The 25653-nt window shown below is 41.2% G+C and overlaps 4 protein-coding genes across 4 annotated transcripts; 1 reads left to right on the top strand and 3 right to left on the bottom strand.

Moving 5' to 3' along the window:
- Nucleotides 1-607: 607 nt before the first annotated feature.
- LOC115230591 (transcription initiation factor TFIID subunit 8-like) lies at nucleotides 608-2450 on the bottom strand. The gene is made up of 2 exons (XM_029800732.1): nucleotides 2142-2450; nucleotides 608-1303 (listed from the first exon to the last, which is right to left on the bottom strand). The coding sequence occupies exons 1-2, from the start codon at nucleotides 2448-2450 to the stop codon at nucleotides 608-610; spliced, it is 1005 nt and encodes a 334-aa protein (XP_029656592.1).
- A 2377-nt stretch (nucleotides 2451-4827) lies between these two features.
- On the bottom strand, nucleotides 4828-7287 carry LOC118761630 (LRP2-binding protein-like). The gene is given in 5 exon segments (XM_036499708.1): nucleotides 4828-5016; nucleotides 5437-5491; nucleotides 6782-6975; nucleotides 6978-7142; nucleotides 7174-7287. Coding segments are annotated over 5 exon segments (717 nt in total).
- Nucleotides 7288-13748: 6461 nt separating this feature from the next.
- On the top strand, nucleotides 13749-14240 carry LOC115230590 (small nuclear ribonucleoprotein-associated protein B-like). Its single transcript, XM_029800730.1, has one exon. The coding sequence runs from the start codon at nucleotides 13749-13751 to the stop codon at nucleotides 14238-14240; it is 492 nt and encodes a 163-aa protein (XP_029656590.1).
- A 33-nt stretch (nucleotides 14241-14273) lies between these two features.
- Nucleotides 14274-23020, bottom strand: LOC118761629 (lisH domain-containing protein ARMC9-like). The gene is given in 10 exon segments (XM_036499707.1): nucleotides 14274-14686; nucleotides 15290-15503; nucleotides 15594-16187; nucleotides 16223-16431; nucleotides 16681-16857; nucleotides 16916-17180; nucleotides 17910-17994; nucleotides 20080-20222; nucleotides 20535-20708; nucleotides 22928-23020. Coding segments are annotated over 10 exon segments (2367 nt in total).
- Nucleotides 23021-25653: the final 2633 nt, after the last annotated feature.

The following is a 25653-nucleotide window of genomic DNA, read 5'->3' as shown; positions in this document are numbered from 1 at the left end:
AACATCTTGGTTTATCAATAGTGTTCTTTTATTAACATCCAGTCATATTACAAATCTAAACAATAGCCATAAAATTTTAAACCTATCTAGGTAATGATTTCATAATCAATTAATGAATAACCAAGTTTAGAAAAACGACTAGCATCATTAATTGCACCTATCAAAATTGATTTTTTAATGTGACGAGAAAATTTCTGAAATACGCCTCAAACTTAGAGAATAGTCAATAAAATAATTTATAATTCTCTTTTCTGATTATAGGATATAGAAGACTTCCTCATGCTACACCAAAAAATTATTTTTGTAACAAAAATTTTTAACTTTTAAAGAAATTTCCTTCGTAAAAAACATTTTTGTACGAAATGACGACTTATAGAAATGGCGACCAACCAAAAGTAAACTGTATTTGAGTTGGACAATCCAAATAAACTCATTTATTTTACAGACACCCTGCATTTCTTAGAAAACTTGGACATGCCCTAACTACAACTCAATCATAGACAACCAAAGAATGGAGATTGCTAAATACGAACGGACTAATCCGACAATACAAATCTGAGTGTGTGTCTAAGAGAAAGAAACATCCTCATATAGTTTTTTGGAAGCTTCAGAAGGGGGAGGTTGAGCAGAATCTTGATACTCTGCATCGTGGCAGCCATGGAGGTAGCACTGCACTCCTCTCGGATACAAAACTAAAAGTAATAGTCAATCCACAACTGCGGAAATCAGTGTTGCCCAGTTCGACAAACGTGGATTCATGAGCTCGTAGTCTGGCCACAGCACCAAAAATAGAGCGAATGTCCTCCGTGGATTTGATTCGCTGATTTCGCTCGTCGGTGAACTCCCCAGCCACACTCGGAGTCCTCAAATAAGTGTGGGGATCGGGAAATGGTCTAACATGGTCTGGGAGGTGGGAAGGCAGAGGCTGCTTGTCCCCAATATCAGTCAATAGAGGTCTCTCCGGAGTGACCGAAATCACATTTGGAGGAATGCCGTTAGCAGCTGTGGCCCATTCCCCATAAGAGATGAGGTCTTCGATGTTCCCTCCCAGTTCTGTGTAGGCCAGTTGGACGTCTCGAGGCACTAGGAGAGTTCGACTGGAGTGTTCGCAAAGGTCATGTGCATCCTTGGTGAGCTCACACATATCCTTAGTGATAGAAATAGAATTACAGACAATCAGCAGTTCGACAAGAGCAGAAAGAGCAGCTTCCTCTATCACCTCATAACCGGACTGCATGGCGATAAACATCACTGCTGACCGAATTGTCTTCTTACAGGCCCCAAGACTACCACCGTAGATATACTAAGAGTACAACAATACAACTGCAACCAAATCAGGGTCCATCACTATTTTAAATATTTTATTCCAAAAATAATCTACGTAACTAAACAATAAATAAAGAGAAAATAAATCAACAAAATCAAACAAAAACAGGCTTAGATAGCCACTGCTCGAGTACGTCGTGAGAGAGATATTGAGTAGCATGCAGCACCTACACTAAGAAGGAGGACATACCCTGTACACACTCACATGCATCATCTCGGGAGAATGTTCACTGCACATCACAGCAGAACAGGTCTACAGTAACTCTGAGAGTGGAACCAGAAGAATTAGTTTCACCATGTCCTCCACTCGTGTGAACACTCCCGACTCCTCCGTGGCCAGAAGAGGAAAGAAGGCTGTGATGAACGCGGAAATTGAGGCCACGTTATTGGAAAACCCTTCTTTAGACATAAAAATGCCACCATCGTATTCCTCGTAGTATTTCAGGTTATTATAAACCGACGGACGAGTGAGGCAGACCGCAATGAGAATAGCCAGCGAATGGAAGGCATTTTCTGTCAATATGAACACAATAGACACCCGGACTGTCATCCAAGCACTCCCCCAACTCATTAAAACCAGCACATGAGTTGTTAAGAAGCATGGAACGGTACTGGAGAAGGACACTTCCAACCACCAGCCGGTTGAAAAAGACATCCAATTCACGACGGGCACTCCCTTAGACTGACCATATTCATTACTCTGAAATGTCTTGACTGACTCACTAAGGAGACCGACATCCCCCAAATTGGCATGGACGGTCTTGATTTGTGAGTGCAGTTGGGATGAGATATTCTTGGAGTCACAAAACACATACTACCATCAACTCTCTGAACTGATCCACCACATGAGCATACACTTTCTGGGCAATCAGGACAATCCCTTGTTCACCAATGAGAGATGACAAAGCCACAAGTTCTATGACTACTGCTATGGACAGACAACCAGTGGGTGACGTATACTCCTCCAAATCAAATAGAGTATCCCCATCCAGAGGGCATATCCCCACAAAACAGTCGTGGGCAAATGAGTAGAGCACTTCACGACGAGCAATAGCTTGGAGGATGACCTCACAATACACTCGGTGCATTCCTTCCACCACACTCTCCTCACTCACTGTCTCCATCGACAGTTCTCGTATAATTCTGACTCGTCTGAGGGCACGGGAGGGCATCAAACCAGCACACTCTCCCACCAGTCTGGAATAATTGTTTCACTTACTTAAGGAATAGTGCCTTGACTGCACTGAGCAGTACTGGTCTGTGCTGTGCCCCAACAACCCGTAGGAGAGAGGACAGAGGAGTTGGACTCCACTCGGAGTACTCCACTCCACGTTTAGTCACCAGTCGGGCAGCCATGACAAGTGGACAGTCAATCTGGCATAACAGTGGGACATACTTGTTCGATCATCCTTAGTCTGACCAGGAAGGACTGCTCAATGTGTCTCACCACAGCACAACTCACTGCCTCCACCAATTTGAGAGACATGTTCTCTGACAGTGCCAAAAGGGAGGAGTGCTGTCATTACTAGCAAGGATACCTCCTCGGGACACAGTCGATGGAGACACCCCCCAACACTTTCCAATACTCGCATATACCCCAATAAGAAGGGGGTTCTGTCAGGATCACTAATGCAAACATGCATGTGTTGTTCAAGCAAACGGGGAGGAAAACTGGGAATAACCAGGTGGAGTACAAATATGAGGAAAGATCACACTTGTTTGACAACCAATGCTCGTATCCGTGCAGAAGGGGGAGTATAAATAACAATTCTGAAAGATCAGGGGATACAGACAGTCCTCGTTGACTGTAAATGGTCTGCACAACTCGCAGATGGTCGACTGGGCTAGAAATGGCTTGTCTCAATAATATCATCACATCGTCGGACTCCTGGAATAAACACACGACACAACCTCCAATCGAGAGAGAATGTGATGGCACCGTGATTTGATGTAGTCTAACGCAACAGACTTGCCAATCAAACACATATTATGTAGGCGTCCCAATATATATACTAGTCCCCCAACTGACCTGCAGGTTACTGTATTTGTGTGCCTGTCATTGAGGTCGCCTTCCAATTTGACACGTTTGGAGTGCACGAGGACAGTGGCTGACAAGACTGCTTTTATCTCGTCGACAGAATGCTCCATCAATTTGGAAATGAGACACAACTTTAGTAAGATAAGACGACTACTCTTTCTGGAATAAACCCTCTCCCCATTTCTGAACACAATTCTTCCATCAATCCCAACAGAAACAGTCGTTTCTCTTTCCTGTCGGCCAGACTAGCCATATTAGTACACATTTAACAAATGACTGATAGAATTCTGCCTCAATTCCATTTTAGAAGCAAGTTGACTATAAAATGACCAATCAACCTCCAACAGTTTTATAGCCGCAAAACAGCGAGAAAAGAGGTCATGGACATTTCTGACCTCGTCCCGGATAAGACAAACCAGCGGGAATGTACGTATAGTTTCGAGGAAATAAGAAGACAGACTGTCCTTGACCACTTCCCCAGTCACAGCCAACGAAGTAACTAAAGTAGAGACAAATAATAGACGGAGTGTCAATCTGGCCAGTCGAAAGGGAGGGATGTCTGGCAACTGAGTATTGAGAGTGAAGAGTGAGTGGAGACATGTCCCCACGACCTGAGGATTAGACAGCCACCAACCCCTGCAAATGTCCCCACCTCTTTCCTTAGTTTGCTGAAGGGTGCCCCACACTCTACAAGAAAGTGACCCAATCGAGTGAATTCCCTATAATTGGCAAGTCTGAGGCAACTCTAGTCGTACTCCATGGACAGAGGAGTGGCAGTAGAAATAGAGGGTGATCAGTGACTGGAGGTTGGGCATGTCCCCAATCAGAAGGAGAGACGAGACCAGATCAGCCACCAACTGGACGAGTGAGCATCCTGGGTAAGGATTGGTCGACTAGGTCAGCGGTTCTCAAATGCGGCCCCCGGGGCCGCATGTGGCCCCCAGGATTTTGTTTGCGGCCCCTCTAGAGTAACTAACTTTTGTAATTTTTTTAATAATGTTTAAATTTAATTATTCATTCTTAAGGTTAAACATATTCATAATTGGTGATTTCATTAATCAATTTGAAGCACGTTTTGGGGTACATTTATATAAATTTAATTTTTAGAATTTTAAAGAATTCCTTCCTTTGATGAAAATATTCGCAACTCCATTCAGCGTGGAAATTAAGGATGCGCCTGCAAAGTTTCAACTAGAACTCATTAATTTACAACATGATATAGAACTGGCGGCATTGTTCAAAAATGCGTCCATTATTAATTTTTACGAATTAATTCCTCAAAACAAATTCAAAAATATAACACACAATGCATATATGAATCTACATATTTATGCGAATCAATATTTAGTAAAATGGAAAATATAAAAATATATAAAATATTTTTTGTGCGGCCCGCGAAGCTAATCTTAATTATCGATTTGGCCCTTGAGCTAAAAAGGTTGAGAACCCCTGGACTAGGTCAATCAGGAGGGAGTACAATGTCCAAACGGAGATTTAGTCCATTTAGTAAATTGGCGAATGGTCGGAGGTTGTCCTAAAAGTAACCAAACAGGCGAGACGAGGAGATTGAGGAGGTCGAGAAGTGTAGAGTAGAGGGGACCCATATCTTTAATAATGTCACCACGAAGGGGCCCCACGGATAAAGCATAGTTCTGATTGGTAGGAAAATTTTTACAGATTTTAGGTTGAGAGAATTGTGCTTCTTGGAAATTGACTTTAAGGCAGACTCGACATTTTTGTCTCCCAGCCATGAATGGGACGAGGAGTCGGACAACATCTAACACTGTCAGTGTGAATGTACCTTTTTATAGTTGTATATTCTGACCAACAATCCTCCACATTTGTCGACCAGTAAGTCAAGATGCTCGACAAATAAAGTGCAATCCATAAAAACCCACAAAGACAAAAAAATCAAATCATATTTAAAATAATTACAATGATATATCCAAATACAATATAGTAAAACGGACTCCTCTAACTTTAATAACTTTTTTATAGTTGTAGATGTTTATCTAACTGGCCCTTTGGCTGAAGCTTTGGAGATCACAGGAGATTATAATTAACTGGCATACCTTGGTCCTTTGGTAATTAAAATGTCTTAAAATGTCACATTTATTCCTCAAGTCACTAAATTTATAAAGAAAATGACACATTTAGCATATCTAGAAAACAAAAAGATACGTCTATAAAAAACTGACTACAGTAAAGTCCCTCAAATCCGCCAATTTCGGGGATTTAGTTTATTAAGGAATATATTAAATCTGAATTAATTTTGTCTGAATATATACCAAAGTGTCCCACATTGACAAGCTTTATTCAAACTTTTCATTTTAGATATTTTAGTTATCGAAAGAATACCTTTGTGTCTTGGTTCTCTCAGTTCAAGCAATGCATTTGAATATTAAGGAACTATCAATCTTGTTCCATGTATAATGTGTGAATAATTTGGCATCTTTTAAGTTTAACAAGTCGTATAGTTATAAATTTTACTAAACTTTAAATATTCTTTACAAGAAATGTTAGATCTTAAGCAATTCAACACATTTCGTCTCTTATTTCTCAGATCATCAGTAGATTTTGTATCAATGAATGTATTTTATTAAGGAATATATTAAATCTAAATTAATTTTGTCTGAATATATACCACAATGTCCCACTTTGCCAAGCATTATTCAATCTATTCATTTTAAATATTTCAGTTATCGAAAGAATACCCTTGTGCCTTGGTTCACTCAGTTAAAGCAATGTAAACATTTCATTTGGAAATGAAAAACTGTTCATTCTTTAATAAAATGAATTATTTCAGACTATTGACATCACATGGAAATTGATGATTTATAAAAATAACAAATCTTTTAAAAATAAACTCATCCTCGACTTTCTCTTCACATTGAACATGTCATTGGAGACTGCTTAAGACCTAGGACCTAGGATTTTATCGTCGTTGCCCAATCATCCAACAGGGGCGTAATTAAAAAAATCCAACATAAAGACAGAAATAGATCAAACTGAACAAATAGCTCTCAATTATAAAAAAAACAAACTTCTTTTACATACTTTCATCTACCAGCACAAATAACGCCTCAATGCAGTGTTCGAAAGGAGGAAAAAGACAATTAAATTAATTCTGAATTAATTTTATAATCAAAGATGTCCGTATAGATCGGCCATATAGAGAGTCAAACTCAAATCAGGATCCATCCTAATAGCCTGTGGGTAGAACAAAATGCATACTTTTGAATAATAAACATTGCTTAGAAACCCATCTCCCGCTTTGTGGTAGTGTCGAGCTACCAGAAATGAAGCATAGCAGACTCCTCTTTTCACGAGAAAAGAAGAGCATTGGGTGTCCTGTGCAATCCTGTCGACCTGATCTTCTAGATTTGCGACTCTAAGACATTTGAAAATTGTTCTCACCTCTGAGCCAGATCAAATGCCTGACGGAAAAAGCCACATTTTTGATAACAAGTCACCAACAGTCCTTTAGCTAATATATTTTCTCGGCGTGCTGCGTCCCTCAGATATTTAATGGCACTGTCCAAGTTGGGAGTAGTCCCAAAGCCAAACAAGTACATAGATCCGACAATTCCTGTACATGCACAAAGCATCAACCCTGTGACTCGACGCTCCCGTTGCGGCAGGCATCCGAATGATACACGAATGCCTTTTCCAAGTCCATCAAATCGCTTTTTAAATCCGAATAAATAAATCCCAGGGCCGTTTGAGCCTTTGCAAGACCGCTTTCTGCAGCCAGTTTAAAAAACCCTTGTGAAAACTCCTCTTTACTTGATAGCTTCAACGTAGTCTGCTTCCACGCCGACTCCGTGGAGATACGCCTGGCCAATGTTGTACTGTGCAGCCCTCACAACGGCACTTTTGTCTGAGGATTCTTCCGCACATGCGACTTGCTTCATCAGTCTCATCCCCGTCTTCTGTTAATAGTCGATTACAATTTACATGATCAGACTGACCCAAGACTCCGTCAAAGTGTAGTACTGCAAGCTGATATTTTGCCTGGATGTCATGTTTGCTGCCGTTCTCTAACATTCTGAAGGCTTCTTCAATGTCGCCCTGATTTTCCTTCAGAACAAGCATACGTTCTCCAGGTATAGCTGTCCCAAGTCAAAGAAGCACTCGTAGTCCCCAGATTTTATTAGCGAGAGCAAAATTGTTTCCTTTTTGTTTGACATTAGTTTTTTGTTGACATTTCTAGAAATAGTATCCAGCAGAAACAAGTTCTGAACAGTCTCCATCAAAGTGTGTCGTGACTATAGATACACTTATTCTAATTACAATGAATATAAAATTTAATTGGGTTAATAATAATGAATTTATGTATCCTTGTCAAATTGAATTTCCCAGATAGAAAGACCACAAGTGCAGTGTTATAGGTACAGTATAACTCCGTTACAGTCTTTTTCAATATAGTCATTTGGGGATGGTTTCAGATAGCTAGATCTCTTCACTCTGTGATTTCTATTATTCAGGCGAAAGCAACTTCATTCATAAAATCCTTTGGCTTTAATGATTTCAAAGCATTTCTCAATAAATAGAATCTTACTTAATGTCCTTTTGATAAGATAATTTTCATATATCCCAAAACCTCGATAAACCGTGCTTTTCGAAAAACCGGACAATTTTCATGGTGTCGTCAGGGTCAGGTACCACTTTATACTGCCACTTTAACAGTCAATTTTACCACTTTTTAATAAAAACCAATAATGAAAAATGTAGAAAAAATTCGAAAAATTCAAAAAATTATAACAAAAATTACAAGAATGATTTAAATCATTCCTTGATACTAATTAAAAAATGATTCAAAAACAGTTTGTCTCATGTAAAAAGTTGGAGATTATCACAAACAAAATTATTATTTTAGCAATTCTAAAAAATATCATTTTTGGACATTTCACAAAGCCATCTTTAGCCTTAAAATTCATAATCTGAATTTGATGATCAATTTCTATTACAAACTCCCTTGTCCCAATCGCTTCTACAGAGATATTCTCTTCAAAGATAATTGACTGCTTAATTATGGATGCAAGAGGAAGGGAATTATAGATGCAAAATTAATTAAAAACCAAGAAAAATGTAACAATTCTCCGAAATTTAACGCTAAATTTAATTATATCCTACCAATATAAATAGTCGTAAAAAAGATTAGAACAATGATCGCGATCTTCTTATTTTTCTCTGCTCACATTTCAGGTATTGATAAGTAGCTGATCCTTTCTTAGCAATGTGCTTCCAAAGGCGTTTGACTGTATTTAACTGTGTTTTATTTTTAGATGGACATCATCCCTGACATAGTCATGCATATGGACAACATTTCAGCTGATGTCAATTTTCAAGTAGAATTTATATTGTAAAGCCAGTTCGCAATAGCTGATATTCATGGTGATACAAGTTTTACCCAAATACACATTGTTGCTGTATATTAATTTGTTTACTTTTAGATTGCAAATGCTGTTCAAGAACAACTTGTAAAAAATTTGCTATTCTTAAATCGTAGGGAACCTCAACGTCTAAATCCTTCAGTGATAATCTGAATAATTATTTAAATCAACATCCAAGTTTGAATCTTCCTCAAATTGTATGAATCTATGTTGTCATATATATATCTTACGAACATGAAAACGAATTTAGTGTCTACTGTTGCCAATGAAGAGTTAGCGGTTCCAAAATTAAAATTAAATAATAGAAAGAATATTTGAAACGCTACACATATATGTTACTTAAGATTAGAGGAGAACCCATGGAAAAGAAAATAATTGCCGTATTTTTATTTGCATCAGTTAAAGATGATTCTTATTCCGAGTTTACTGACATTAAAAATGTCGATTAGTATATATTATAATTTAATATTATTAGGTGACACTCAGGCATATCAAACTCTTCAAGTTTTTTTATTAAATAATTTCAGACACATGTGATGGCAATAAATTCATCTGTCGAAATTAATATTGAATCCAATAATTATATGGTGCTCGAGTTATATATATTTTAGAATCAACTATACCATCATTTCAATACAACGTTAAATTCTCTTACTAATCAGCCGGAAGCGGTGAAATATTTTAATTCTATAGATTAGACTAATATTTCACCGATTATGCCGCCTTATTCTCAACTAATAAGTAATTATTCTATTAAATAATGCTCTATTAGTGGACCTCAACGATAAAGTAAAAGAACATGCCGTGGAATTCTTAGTAACGAATGTAAATTTTAGTTTTAGAAAATGAAACAAAAAATGTTATCAAAATCGGGGACTAGTACGGAAGATTTTGCGGTATTCGAGAGTTTATAATATAGAATTGTATTTATGATATATTTTTGACCTTTCTCCAATCAGTGGCCACAGAAATTCGTAAGTTAAATGGCGCAAGTTTAATTTTTAGCAATTCCAAAGCCAAAAATGCACGACTCTCATGGAAATCTCGTGATGGGTGACGGACCATATTCTATTTATAGGAGGGAATGGGCTATTGGCCGGATTCATCCCATTTGTCGCCTTAGTGGCTTACTTGGTTTAACCTGATCTAATTACTAACAAAACTAACAGTCTGGTTCGGTTTCTGGTGTCGTTTCTTTTTAAACTAATATTTCTTCTTTTTAAACTATAGAAAGGGTCCCTCTACAGTGTACCTCCTTTTTTTTAAAGATGACCATCTCATATTCGTCATATACAAACTACCCCCTCCTAATCCACCCAGACTTGCTACTTTGCTAGATTCGGCTAAACTACAAAATGGCCTCAGGAACAGTCAAAAGAGTGCAAAAAAGTGATTTATAAAGGCAAGAGTTCCAACTCAGCAAATCTGTTGACTCTAAGAACCGGAAGGGAATCACGTGGGTAGTAGCTAATGAATTCCCCTGTGCCTTCCGTCCGTATTTTGTGGAACCTCACAATAGTATCCCGTAATTCCTTTGATATAAAGATAGCAAAACTGTATATTTTGAGGAATTGAAGATATTTGTCAAATATTTTCTGTTGGTGGCGGATATGTCATTCAGCGTAGTGGTCATAAAATAAAAATTGACGTGATGGAGAGCCACAGCGAATATGAAAGGATTCTCAGAAGAATCAAGTTGTTTAGCAGCCAAAGCAGTGAGGTAGTGCATAATCATGTCTGCATCTATCTCCTTGGGCCACAAATAAGGGGAGATGGACTATTAACATGAGGATTAATGAATACAGGGCAATTCAGTCCACTCACACGAATAGAGTAGAGACCGGAAGAATATGTGGACCACAACTGCTGGCGATATTTCACGGGAAAGTTTTGTCGACAAGGAGAGAGGACAAGCAGTGTGTGAGACAGTTCTGCATAGGACATTGATGAGTAGTTCTGGAGTAGTTGATCATACCTACCAGATCAGAAAAAATTCCAACTGAATGTCGAACATTCTGGAACATTCCAGAATATCTGTGTTAATTGTCTTGTTGGTGAACAACAATACCAGATCGACCAGCAACTGAGAGATCTTTTCGTTGTAATAAAGAGTGCCTACAAATAACAAACCCAACTGACTGTTAATGTATATGTTTGAGACACATCGAAACATATTCTCAAATCCAGCAGAACAGACACTCCTCGATTCAATTAAATGTATATAAGTAAGAACACTCAGTGCGTCCTTCTCACCAGACTCGTCACTACATATATGGGAGATACTACTTTTTTATAGTCGCGAGAGGAGAGTACATCCAGTCAACTGGCATTAAACGGCCTTTCAAATCACCCACCACCACACCTCTATACAGACCAGCCAGTCTTTCCACACAACAAAATGTATCCTTCAAATTACATTCCGTTCTTTATTAAGAAAGACTCCCTACTTTATTACTGCTAAACAGTGTGGAGAAAACAACACGTTCTCGAGGATATCCACAAGCATTCCCTTTTGGCCTGCACACAGTCGTTCGACCAGCAGTCGACTGCAGTCGTAGTACAACAATATGTCCTCATTCGTGCACTAAATATATTATTGAACACTCACATGGTCACTCATTTTTAGTTTTATGAGCAAATAAACAAGTCTGCATTCATATTTTGCCAACAGACAACACAACCCATCACAGGTGACATGTCCTGACAAGTATGCCCTTACAAACCAATCAGATAACTTGGCAACATTCCCCACCATTCCCAATAGACTATCCCTGGCAGTGAGTAGGAACTGCACGAGTTGTGTTACAAATGAAATGGGCGTCGAATCCCAGTCGGGAGGAGGGTTTTCGTGCTTACAATACTTATTGATGATGATTGGCAAATTCTTTACAGGGCATGTCCTTTCCGACCGTCCAAAAGAGTGCTTCCTACGATTAGTGACATTATAAACACACCACAATGACTGAAACGTATAAATCAAATTGTCCTTCAGTTGATCACAGTCGGCCAACACCTGACAGAACGAGACCGCATATTTCGAAATATTGACTTCTGAAGGACACTTTTGGACGAGATTATTGGCCATGTACAAAACAGGAGTCAGCATTCTGTACAAATCAAGGCAGCAGGTCTGCAATAGATCTTAGACAGAGAACTATTTGTCGAACACGACTCTGAGCTATAAGTGTGAGGTGGTCGAATTCCACCAAAATGTCTTCCACGGAAAACTCCCAAACACAGTAAAAGGAAACTCTGACAAAGACGTCAGAATCGGGAAATAAGGAATACAGCCGACCAACAGAAGACATGTTGGCTAAACATGCACTTTTAACAAACAGAGAAAGCATCGAGTTGGGAAAGGTCGACAGACAATTCCAGAAACAGACATTCTCGTTCTGCAACTAAAATATCAACGGGACACCAAAAGAGTCGCAAAGTCTGGACAGTTGAGGCACATGAGAGAAAACAGTTTAAGGATGCGGACAACAAGACGAGGGGACTCCACTGGATGTGATTCAAAACACCCGAGAAGAGAGTCGATCATGTGGGGACACGTGCAAATCTACCAGACTGAGACAAGGGGACAAACGAGGGCACATGTTTTGGCAGAATTCCTGGAAATACGAATTAAAAGATCCACAATCCTCATTCTGAATTCATCCTTCTGCTGAATGGTCTCAAAAAGGGCGTGTGATTTGACTCCAAACAAAAAGGCCAGTCTGGGAAGGAGAGACATGGCCAACAGTCCCTGGCATAAGCAAACACTCCACCTCGACTACATCCTTCTGGACAAGATCAGTGACCGACTCCCCCTCAACCTGCACATCGAAGGAGAAGACTAATGAGAGGGAAGAGAGTGCTAGCATGTCCAGAGCCCTCTTGGAGTGACCGAATAAACTCACTTCGTCATCCTCCCTCACCAGCAATTGATACATACACTCCACTGCTGCACAAATCATAGACTTTGTCCCCTCATCGAGAAGCCACCGCAGCAGAAAGACAACTCCCGACTGGAGGATTCCCTCGACAATTAAAGCAGACTGTTCTCTCCCATACTTCCCCATGTTGAGTGTCTGAATCACACAATCACACAACCTGATCTATAATACTGGTCAGTGTATTCCAAGCTAGCAGTCTCTGCCCAGAATATGAACTATGAGCAAGCATAACCAATTCCTCCAAACAATATCCGGCCTTCTAACAGGAATAGACTAATCACAACCTCACTGCTGTGGTGGTAGAGAGAGGAATCAGCCGACTCGTCTGACATAATATTCCCCCGCAGGTCAAATCTTAGAGTGGCCTCCTCGTTTGATGACTCAGGGCAACTCATCCATTCCAGTTTGTCTGCTTCCAAACAATCCATATGCAGCCAATCCCCTCCCATCAACTCAAATACGTGATTTGGGATATTTTTTGACTTTTTTGGACTTGCTTTCGTAGATTTTCCATTTTTTACGAATTTTAGAATTTGAGGGTCTACATTTGACTGGACTGTCTACCAATCATGTCCAGAACTCGCTTTTTTTCGGCCAGTATTTCTGAGGAAGAAAATTGTTCGAGAAAATGGGTATTTTCCAGTCTGATGGCCTCAGCCTCTCGATTTCTGTCCAACACGGAAAGTCCACTGCCGTCGATCAGACTTTGATGGCTCTTTTGGACTGCTGGATTGAGGGGGAGTCCACAATCGTGTTTTGATTGGATTCTTTGAGCAAATAGGCTTGCTTTGCGGTCATTTTTGGCTGCTTTTCTCGGACTGTGTTCCTGGAAATGAATTTATTAAACATCACCACAACACGTTCAGACAACATTTTGTAAGTCATATTCTCAAATTAGTAATATATATGATTATTAATACATATTCAAGTATAATAAATATCGCGTTTAGGACAGTGTGTGTATTTGTGTCTTGTGTGGATGGTGCTTATTATGTATTCTAATTATAGGCACCAAGAAGTGGTAAAGTAATTCAGTTTTTGAACTTTCGAATGCGACTGACACTGTCCGATGGTCGCCAACTAGTCGGCACAATGAAAGGGTTTGATCGACATATGAACGTGGTCTTGGGGGACTGTGACGAATTCCGAATTATCAAGAACAGGGAAACCAAAGAGGAAAGAGAAGAAAAGCGTTCTCTTGGCTTTGTCCTTCTCCGAGGGGAGCATTTGATGTTGATGACCGTGGAAGGACGTCCACCCCCCGAGGAGACAGCCATAAGACTCCCTCAGGCCACCGTCCCCGTCAACCCAGGAATTGCTAAAATGGCTGGGAGAGGTGTCCCTATGACAAACCCGGCTTTACAAACTGCCCCGAGAGGAGTGGGTCTGCCTGCCCCTTCCATGATGCACCCCTCGGCCATGAGACCCCCCATGATGCCTCCTCCCTTCCAACAGTCTCTGGCCACTCGCCTACCCTTGAATGGACAGTCCGTCCCCCGACAGATGCCCCCACGCATGCCTCCTGGTCCTCCCGGAATGTAGTTGTTACTCTTACTTTGTTCTTTTTGATTATTGTTAGTTAATGTGAGTATTAATTAAGGCCAGTAGGGACTGTGGTGAGGGAGTGCTGAGATAGCCAGTTATGGAGATATTCAATTTGTTGAGTTCCTCCTCGGCACTTTCCCCCACGGCTACAATTTGGGAGTCCATTTTGTCGGTCAGTAGGCGAGCACACGCTCTCACGCCTGACCCACTGAAGAACACGAGAAATTGGGGTGTTTGGACTGCCAAATGACGTTCTAACGCAATGACCCCCTCATCGTCCGGGATAGTCTCATAAACAGCCAGTTGAGTCAATTTAATGCCGGCTTGTCGCAGTTCTCGAGGCAGGCGAGGGTTGGCAATGTTGCTGTGAGGGTACAGCAGGTGTGCCTCAGGGGGGACTGAGTTGGCGATGGATTGTGGCAGAGCCTGAGGTCCTTCGGCGACTACAACATTTTTCAGTTTGAGGACAATTGAAGCTGTTCTTTTGCCTACGCAAAATATTTTCTTATCGACCCAAATGTGAGTTGAGTCGAGGTGGGTCAAAAATATATGCGCTGCTCGAGGACTAGTCAATATGATTCCTTAGGGATGATTGGCTGGTGATACCGTCAAGTGTGTCGTCCCGGAGGCTCAATGTCATTTCGGACTCATTTATGTGGACAAATTTAATCACATTGAAGATTTTAGTGCTATACTTCTCTGACAAACACTCGCCGTATGAGTCATTTTCCTCAAAACTTTTACAAACCACCACACGAATGGACATTATCGTAGTAACCAGCCAATTAATACTTCTCTGATATTACAGACTAATTGTTCTCTTTGACAAAAAGAGTTAATTAAACCCAATTAATCAAGAAGAATTGGTCTATCGTCTTTTTATGTCCACATCGGGAGTTCTGGCAATTCGTGGTCGAGCTACAAAGACAGCGTCGTAGTTTCTAAGACTATATTCATGATTAGACAACTTGAACTCAAGTTTTGTATCGATAGTCATCACGGGCAGTACGTTGTTGTCAGCCACTGAAATGAGTCATCAGTTTTACCCTCAGGCTGGTCAGACTCCATTTTAGTACGAGAAGGCTGGACTGTTCGTGGGGGAGGCTTCATTGGAGTGGTCGGCCGACTCATGTAAAAATCATTTCCAGGCTTTGAGGACACGCAGTATTCCTGGTTTAGCAGTGAGTCTCCGCTGAGCATGTTTTGGACATTCAGTATTTCCCCTTCATTCAGGTCTGGTTCCATCACATCAGGGTCATCCTGGGGATGTGGGCACAGGGTACCTCGCTGTTATCCGGCTCTTCCTCGTCGTCTGACTTTGCTTGGTAGTCAGAATCGTCTGCAATGAGCACAATCAGAACCCTGTAAACGCCTGATTATGTGTTGGATCTGTTTTGCATTCTCAGATGTGCTGTTTCTGATAATTTCCGTGAGATGGGTTTCCATGTTCTGGGAATCAGCAGTAGGCCTACCATCGAGTTCCCCACAACCCTGACTCTGGGGTCTGAAAGGAGCGTGTATATCGTCCCGTGGACATATGGTTGAATCTACACTATATGAAGAGATTACCTCGGGGTTTGGATTGCACAATAATTCCAACAGCAACTTTAAATATTTGCCTGCATTCCCCACGCACCGTTCTCTCCCTGCTCGGAGAAGACACAAATTCATTAGGAGGGCCACTCCATACTCAAGAGAGTAGTCGGACAGTCTTCGATAGTCCTCTAGTTGTTCCATGATCCACTCAATCAAGTTCATTTTTATCATTTCTTTTTGGAATGGACGTCTAACTGTCTTATTCAGTTGGACTGACCGCAGAGTGAGTTTTTGAATTGCCCCTATCAAATGCTGTCGAGTCACCGTGTCCCCTTCTTCCTCACGCATTGTTGATATCATTGAGACCAGCAAAGTAGGCGAATTAGTCAAATAGTCTCTCCCTACAGACTGACCACAGACAACCCACCACGGGCAAGCGAGGCCAACGAGTTAATAAAGCGGGCCATGTACTGGCGAGTTTCTGTACATGTCGACTTGAAACATCTGACAACGTATTTCTGGTAGTCCACCAGTCTTCTGCACCCAATAATGTCATTGTTGATGAAACTGGTCAGAATATCCTTTCGTCGTTGTTTGGTTGCCCTGGTTAGTTTCTGACGAATAAATGCCACTTTCATACCCATCGGAGAGCCTGCAACACAAGACATGTCTTCATCTCATCACTTTCTGATATTGTCTGTCTGATCTTGTCAAAGTCAAGTCTGCTCGATTCTCCCTTTTCCCTGAACTACTCACAGTCTGCATGTACTTTGGCTCGTTTGGGATTCTCTCACTTGCCCGATTTACTTGGAAGAACGCTCTACTGGACATGATTCGATTGGTCCCCTCATTTCTGAACATTTTCTTGGCAATGTCGTCCAAATTCTCCGGAGTGAGCTACACACATGTGAGGACTCCTCAACCACTTTGCCATTGACCGTGTCTTCAAGAACATCGATTAATTGACTGGCAGTGTCGATTAGGTTCCGATAATCAATTTCCACCTCGTTCAGTTGCTTGACTGCTTTTTCCAGACGTCGTTCGATCAAGTCCCGTTCCCGTTCGACCTTGTCACATGCTTATCAAGTAAACACCTCAATTTTACATTTGCAAATTGTGTTTTTCTGGCAATAAACGTTATCGGACAGATACCCTTAGATCGAAGAGACGAGGCCGCTCTGTTTTGTAGAATTTATTCATAAACTTTTCAAGTTTTCCTCTCAAACTAGTCACCCAGTCTTCCGTGAATATGTTTTTGAATGCTCGGTGAGTCCTCGGATTCTTTATACAGACGAGTGCACAATATGGAAAGAAATCCCTTGACTGACCCAGTTCGGCACCTTCGGCCTCCAAAAAGTCTTTAAATAACTGTAGGCGCTGAGCATTGGCTTCCTCGTCGAACTGGCAAGTCAGCGAACACAAAAACATTTGCAGGCTCCCTGTGCTCGAACGTTGCAAAGAAAATCTCAACATAAAATCGCATTTTGTTTTTTGTATCCACTGCTGATTTGTTTTTCAAACCGGCAAAGGCCACTGCCCATTCCTCCGCGAATGAATCACGGTCACCGTCTTCCAAGAACTGCAGTAACCTCGTCTGCGTCCATATCACAGTCCCCAACCTTCACTTCCTTTTTTGTCTTCATGCCGATACTACTTTTTTGAGAAGACCTTTCCTTCTTGAGGGCCTGACGGGTGTTCTCGTAACTCATATAGTGCAAGTACTACAAATCGGGGTACCCACAACCTCGTCAACCACGTCGTTTACATCGTGTTCGAAAGTGTGGTCTGACATGGCACTCATCGTCGTCATAGGAATTGCCTTTTTTCAAAATTGGCATTTCATCGAGAAGGAATATATCGGATATATTTACTGCTTGGATTACAGCCGAATGACGCTTGATTTAAATAGAAGTAATCGTGGAAAACGAGATGCACGACAGAGGAATAGGAGAGTTAGAAACAATATTTAACAAAACCTTCAGCAGCATGAAAGTATAGGAGTGTTCTATTGATAGGAAAACATGTCTTTGTTCGAAGAGTTTATTGCCAAGTCCAACAAACTGAGTTCAATAAGTCTATCTAGTCGTAGGCGTGGCTCTGAAGGCAATCCAGCCCATATTGAGTGCCTACGTGACCAGTCTTCAGACCATTGGGAACTTTATGTATTCCCTGACAGGCTGCAAAGACCTGGGCTCGATAATCCTGCAGATCACATCTGAATTAGCAAACAGTGTACATGAACTACAAGTCTTGGAAATGTTGGTTAATCTGTTTATGTACAGCACAATGAGTTTGGAATCGGGTAAAATGTTCATGGGGATTTTGGACATGTGGAAGGAGGACTACTCGAGTTATAGCAAGGATTACGACCGACAAATCAAAAACAAATTAATCACACTGAAACGTCTGTCGTATGCAGTGGACAGGATTGTGAAAAATAAAAGTACCCCGATGACTGAAAAGTGCAGAAAAGACACATTCTCGGGCAGAATTGTCCAACGCAATCGAATCCCGAAATAACTACTCGAAGGAAATCCTCGCTCTTCAAGAATCCCTGTTGTACGGACTGGTCAAAAAAGTGCGCTACGTTGGCTGCATGTTTGTGAGACAGATCAAGCCAACTCTGGTGCCTTAGTCTCACCATCTAGAACTGTGTACTCAACATTTTCGAGCCACACGACCAAATCTTAAACGAAAAAGAAGAATTGACCGAACGAAGCGAGGAAATGGAATACATTCCCAGCGACTTGATCGACGTGATTCAAGTCCACAAACAAGAACTGAATGCACTTTCAAACGTAACTGTCTATGGGGTTATATCATAGGACTACGAGGTCAATCTGCTGAACAGGGTAGAATGCACATAGTCACTAATCCGGTAGAGAAAGAATAATCCTGATCTGTTGGAGAAAAGGTATTGCATATATTCATGTTGAAGGAAGTCTGCGTTTAACGGTTTTAGTGCTCTGACTGACTTGTGATAGCATTTCCGACCAGTTCTGACAGACAGTTGGGTATTTGACTTATTTTTTATAGATTCCCCAACCTGCGACATCCAGACCACCCACCTCCCAGTAATATTCATCGAATATCATTTAAGATATGCCTTGGCAACAGTCCATTAAAAAACAAACGGCTCCGTGCTTAAAAGTCGATAACAATTTGCTGAACCCAAAATTCAAGTCATCCGAGATTGACCAAAAGGAGATAAACACCTACGAACAAGTCGACTGCCCCTCAGTACATTCAGTCTATTACTCAGAACTATAAACAAAGAGACATAAGGGAACCTAAACGATCCTTCGACCCTGTGGGCAGACAGAGCCGTCCCCTGTCGAAAATTGAAAACAAAGTGACTTTTGTCCCAAAAAACGACGTCCAGCCAGGTAGTTGAATGTTCTGGCCACCACTCAGAGATCAGTTTCGATCAAGAACTGCAAAAAATATTCAAAAAGTTTAATAGGTTGAAATTTGGAATAACAGGATTAGAGATAATCTAGATAGTTGATATTATGAGTTAATAAAAGCTTTTATTACGTTATTTAAATGACGATATGGTTGGTTTTGATGATCTGAACTTACTCAACTCATTCTTGGCCAGTCGAAGCTACATAGATGGGTGAGTTGTAGTCCTGAGTTCGACAGCCACCAAGTCTCCTCCCTAGACTATTCAGTTTTCCACAATCTGGCCCACAATGTGCCCTCCTCCGACTACCCTCACCTCCTGAGGTGGTACACACACATTGCGGCATTGACACGTCTGCGGAGACTGTCAGTGGACGACACGACCCTCGAGAATATTTCTCCGGAATACACCAGTAATGTCATGTCCTTATGACAGACGGGAAAACAGAAAAATATTTGATGGTGATCGACATAAGAATGCAGGACTGTGATGCCTCCTTGGTGGATTCTCACATCAGGAACATTTCACTAGTCGGACTGGAGTGGGGAGAAAGTATCGTCGAGGATCAAATGATCTACAAAATTGCCTGTCTCGTCACCGACGCTGTTTCCACGGACGAACTCTTGGAAATGATTCAGTTTAAAGACGAATTGGTTAGTTGGAACATTCCTATCCACAGGTACACTCAGCTCACATTAGCTCATTCCAAACATATTAACTTATATTTTCTTACATGTGCTTACTAAACAAAACCATCTTAAGTCTAAGAATTGTTTGAATGATTGGAAACAATTTCCAAACAAAGAGAACAAAGGGGAGTAGAACTGTCGACCACAAATCTCCGACATCTGAGACATTTGGATTTGTTTGATGGCTCAAATGATATACACAGACCTAGACTGCACACCAGCAATATTACCATCAATTTCTATGTAATTATCGCCCTTTGGAGGACACGAGGAAACAGTCACGTCAGAACATTGAAACACCTCCACGAGATCAGAATATTCACGTCCATCGAGAGGAGTGGTCATGTCCTGAAATATTGCGAGAACACACCAGGAAAGAAAGGTCGTGAACATGGAGAATAAACCGACTGAGGTCAATCGACTTGTCTTTGAATGATTTATTGAATTGGTGCAGCACATTCACTTTCTGGACGACCTGCTGGTTGGCAGTCGAGTATATATTCAAAGATGGCCACTTTTTCTTAAAAAACGAGATTTCTGGAATAATTAGACGAACTACCAGATCTAAAAGGGTGGTGTTCGTAGACTTCCTCAATCAAATGAGGCACAATCGGCGCCAAAGCAAACATAAACAAATCCAGACAGCAAAGAATGACTGACTGAGCAGACTTCCTGGATGGAGAACTTGAATGGAAGCAATATAGTCTTGGAAATACTCAAAATGTCCAACCGATGTTTAATACGAGAGAAGTAGCTGGTGGAGACATACTGTCTGTAGTCCTCCAGAAGTTTGAGGACAAGACTAAACTTGCATGAGTCAAAAGCAGCCACAATCTAAGAATAAGGAGTGATGGGAGGACAGAATGGTCAACAGTTTGAATGGAATGGAGAAAGTGATGATCCAATGCACTCCGAGGACTGGAAAGCCCATCCAAATCGTGGACACATCCCAACATGAATCGAATAAACTTCCTCATCTGAAATGTCCTTTCAAACATATCTCTCAGAATGGAGGATGAGCATGTCCCGTCAGCTTGGAAGGACGTGGAGGCGACCCACCAGCGGAGAGTGGTCACACCCATGTCCCCCTCAGTGATATACCACGGACTGAGCACATTTCCCACTGATTTGGACATTTTGAGTCCCTTCTCGTCCGTAGTGAATCCGTGGACAGCCAGAGACCTGTGTGGGCCACTCAGCAGTACTTGAAGGGGAGACGGGAGTGGAGACCGACACACATAAGGAGGGAGGACTGAAACCACCCTCTGATTTGGTCGTGTCCTTCCAAATACATGTCTGCCGGCACGTGGGGAATAACCGTCAGCCAAGACAGCCCACTGTCCATCCAAATATCCATAATATCAGTCCCCCTTCTCAATTTGCCCACCTCAATCCCTGCCTCTGAACACACACGTGGGGGAATAATATCCCCAATCTGAGCAGTCCACCAGACATCACTCCCCTCCTCTCGAATGACCTGTTCAATGTGCCTAATAAGGACTCTTCGGTCATAAGAAAAGGCCACCTATTCACCACTGGAGTCTCCCCATCGTAGAACACGGGAATGGGCACTCCCCACGACCGTTGTCGGGAAATACACCAAGTGGGACGACTTTTGACCAGACTGACCAACTGTCGTAGAAAGACAGGCGGAAACACGTCCAATTGGCTGACCAACTCCTGCAATGTACAGATAACACTACAATAGCTCGTTCTCTAATACGTTCGCAGTCAAAAAACCACTGTCGGCTGGGTTTAAGAATGACAGGCGTTTTGCTGCGCCAGTCGTAGGGGTAAGAGTGAATGAGGGGACACACACCCACCACATCTCGACCAATGGTCTGGATTACTAGCCTACATCAATTACACTCACTCTCTGCTGTATCATCGAGTATGTTGAGTCCCCCCAGCCCGGAGTGATCCCTCAGTACTCCTCCTTCATCCACAATATCTTCCTGAAGTGAAAGTGAAGGCCAACCATTTCGAGAGAGTGTTTCAGTCCAATTAAATAATCCTCGTGGCCATGGGAGGGGGCACAGTGCATGAGGGCAGTCCCTTCCTCATTCGTCACTTTTTCAGAATTTATAAAACCACGTTCTGTCATTTTAAAAGGGTGGAGATATCGACAGTTCTCCAATTCATGACCTGTCAATGCCTCCCAAACACAACCCGAAATAATTCGCATCAATCGAAGAGGCATTTGTGTTTGCTGGGCCACACGGGCGGCCAATGCAGTGGAAATAACATACAAATCCGAACCCGACAAATATAGCCCATATCTGCCATAAATCACAAACACAACTCAAAATCCCGATTATAGCATATTGCCTCATTGGCCGGGAGTGTCCAGGCTGTAGTAGTCCACACAAGGGCGAACACAGCCTGGCCATCGAAGGGATGTTTGCTCAGTCTGAACCTCACAAAGACCGATTGACTAATTTAAGTGGACTACCCAACCTGCTGTGTTTATGGTTGTACTCCAACTCGGCCTCCGCGAGGGCAGTCCTGGTGACGGGAGACCAATACACAGGCATCAGTTTCCGGTAGATGAGTCCCCACAATATAGGAATGGACTACTTTCTCATACAGCAGTCCAAAAGCCCTGATCTGGTTGGCCTGGTATTGAGGATCCATCGTCTTGTAAGGTCTGTCCCAGTCGGCCATTACCCCCCAACGACGAAAAGCCTTTTTTTGTGTCTCAATGGCCTCCTCTGCAAATAAACGTGCTTTATTCCGTAAATCCACGGAAGATAGGGATTTGTCACTCCAACAGTCGCGGATTCTCCACTCGATGGGGAGACCGTGACAGTCCCAGCCGGGAATAAAATGTATTCGGAAACCTCTCAGTAATTTATATCGGTTGGTGATATCCTTCAAGATCTGGGAGGAGAAGAAGAGGACCAACTTTGTTCAGGGCGTGGCCAATGTGGACATCTCCGTTGGCATATGGTGGCCCGTCGTGGAGGATGAAGGTCTCAAGTCCTTCTCTTTTGTGCTGCCAATTGTATAGATTGTCCATGTCACAGGTCTAGTGGTTGGGTGGACGGATATACCTTGTGGAGACGTTTTTCTGTGTCGGGGAGACCTCGTTGTGAGAGGGGGAGGGTTGTCTTGGGCAGATTCATTGTGTTGGCGAATTTGGCCATGTTGGAAAAAGTGGCCCTCATTTTGCTACACAAAGACACCTACTAATAAAAATAAATATTTTTTTATTAAATTAAATTTTAAATTTAAAAAATAATCTTGTTGTACAAATGAATCCTGTGTACACTGACACAACCAAATTAGTCAGCAAAATAATAGTCCATCCTCTCGTCCTTCTCAACGTGGCTGACCACTACACGAGAATATCCAAGAATACAACAGTGGACCGTGTACTGGGTGTATTGCTGGGGTATCGAGTGGGGACCGAGTTGGAGATAACCAACAGCTACGGCTGTACTGTTATCCAGTCATCCCATAGTGCCATACGACCAGGATGTTGAAGACTCCAGTTTATGGTTCATTGACTCGACTTATCTCGAAAAAATGTCCGATATGTTCAAAAAAGTGACAGGTTGGTATGTCCTGTGTGTTATTTTAGCCAAGGAGAGGATTGTGGGGTGGTATCACAACGGAAACACTCTCTACCTCAACGACATGGACATCCACCTCCTATTTAAGCAGTTCTGCACTGATCCAGTCCTCTTTTCTATTTATATTAAGGTTCTTGTGGTCATTCAGTCACTTTCCTCCACGTTTGACTTGCCCACACAGGCCTATCGAATGGTGGGGGAAATGGCCGAGTGGGGAGTCCCCGAAAATACATTTGAGCGTATTCCCAGCGAGATTGGGGCAGAGGAGGCCGAGGAAGTGGGAGTGGAACACCTTCTCCGGTGAGAGACATTTATTCACTGCCAGGGACGTCGGGAAAAATGTGTACGGCACTCTTTCGTCGAGAATCACTGGGCAAATTATTGGACTTCGAGCATTGGTTGATCAGCTTGTCAGGATTGGGGACTTTTTGGAACATTATTTGGACACGGCCACTCCCGTCCCCAACAAGATTGCTTTCGGCATTCAGGAGATCCTCACTCTTATGCCTCCAGTGGACGAGTTTGTAGAGGTATTGTTTATTTGTATGGCAGCCTTTTAATGTTAAAATTAACGACCAATTATTGGTGGTGTATATCAATTCTCTCCTTCGTTCTTGCATGTCTCTTCATGATCTCATCAATAATAAGATTGAGTGGCAGGAGGCTGAGACTGTCACTTTCGTTTGATTACTTTTTCTTTCTTGATTTGGTTTATCACATATTTACTAATTCTCATTATCTTTCTCTCTGTTGTTTGTTGAGCTTTGTAGGTGCTTTAAAACAGAGTTAGTCATGTACATAGGCTTATTTTTGTTTTGTAGATTTATGCATGTGCCTATATTTTTTATCAGTAGTCACTATATGTCAAAAAGAAAATCTCTTTCGAATTAAAAGTACAAAATCTGGGTATGATTTTTACGGGCGTACTCATTCTTTTTTATTTTGGCTAGGTGACGTAGTGAATGTGGTGTAAAATTCAATGTCAACAAGGCAGTTTTAAAGTTTTGTTCTTATTGAAGAATGTGTTGAGTTAGCTATTTAGACATTGTTGTTGACCAACTACTTTTAACGGATCAGTGTATCGTTTAGTGGCACGTTCAGGGCTGCATTCATAGTGCAACTAAAAAAGGCAAAACATTAAGTAAACAAAAGTTTTGTAGATTAACTCAAAATATCAGTAATAAGACAAAAGACGATAATATCGCTTGTTCTATGTGGACAATGCTAATAAATGTATTTGAGATTGCTGCTATTTCTTACTTCGAAGAAACCTCAGGAAATGACTTTAGTCAATACTTAATATCTAATGCCTGGCTTGTCTTATCCTCGAATAAGCGCTACCATTCGGAGAGTTCAACAAAAAGAGAAAATAAGCTCACTAGCATTTCCCAGTTTCTAAGCTAGAATGAGTGATTTTCCAGAGATTGGTTTATGACCTTATTTTGAGGCTCATAATGTGAAAGCTTTTGCACCTTGGTTAAAGGCCAGACGAATTTTTGCTAAATGTGTAATTATGGTAACCTCAAACGGGAAGCCAATCCTAGAAACAGGAAATTTAACTAACATTGTTGAGATTTTTTATTCTAAGAAAATTTTATAAAAAGTTTTTTCATTGCTGTTGTCTACTTTGGTCACTAAATCCATTTCTTTAAATAAAGACAAAATGCATGAATCGCCATAGATTTTTGGGAAACAGTTCACTGAAACTTTCTTAACTTAGACGACACAAAAAGTTTGTACACTCAGAAAATTGTTGCTCACATAAATATTTTAAAATCAAAAAAATTGATTAACAGCCAAACCTTAAATGGTTTAATAAATCCCAAAATTAACCGAGATTAGAAGCATCATATGCTGTAATTTTAATTTATATGTAAAACAAATAGGTTTCAATTATTATTGTAAAAAAACAGACTTCCACATAATTCTAGGGGAAAAGTTAATTAAACCAGTGGCTTTTGAAATCGCTCGAATTTTATTTGGTCCAGATGCAGTGACTATGCTTAAGGACATACAATTATCCAACGATTATTTTATATAATAAATGTGACCGGTTTTATTTTGGACCAGGTTTTATTTTGGACCGACATGCTCAGATTATAATAAAATTATATTTTTTGTTAATTTCTCCACTAAAAAAAAGAGATAATAATATAAAAATAATAAAAAACCTTAATATTTATTTAATTAATTAAAGCGTGCAT

This window comes from Octopus sinensis, unplaced genomic scaffold, assembly GCF_006345805.1.
Source record: "Octopus sinensis unplaced genomic scaffold, ASM634580v1 Contig15849, whole genome shotgun sequence".
Taxonomy (NCBI): domain Eukaryota; kingdom Metazoa; phylum Mollusca; class Cephalopoda; order Octopoda; family Octopodidae; genus Octopus; species Octopus sinensis.
This window is presented reverse-complemented; position numbering and strand designations above follow the sequence as displayed.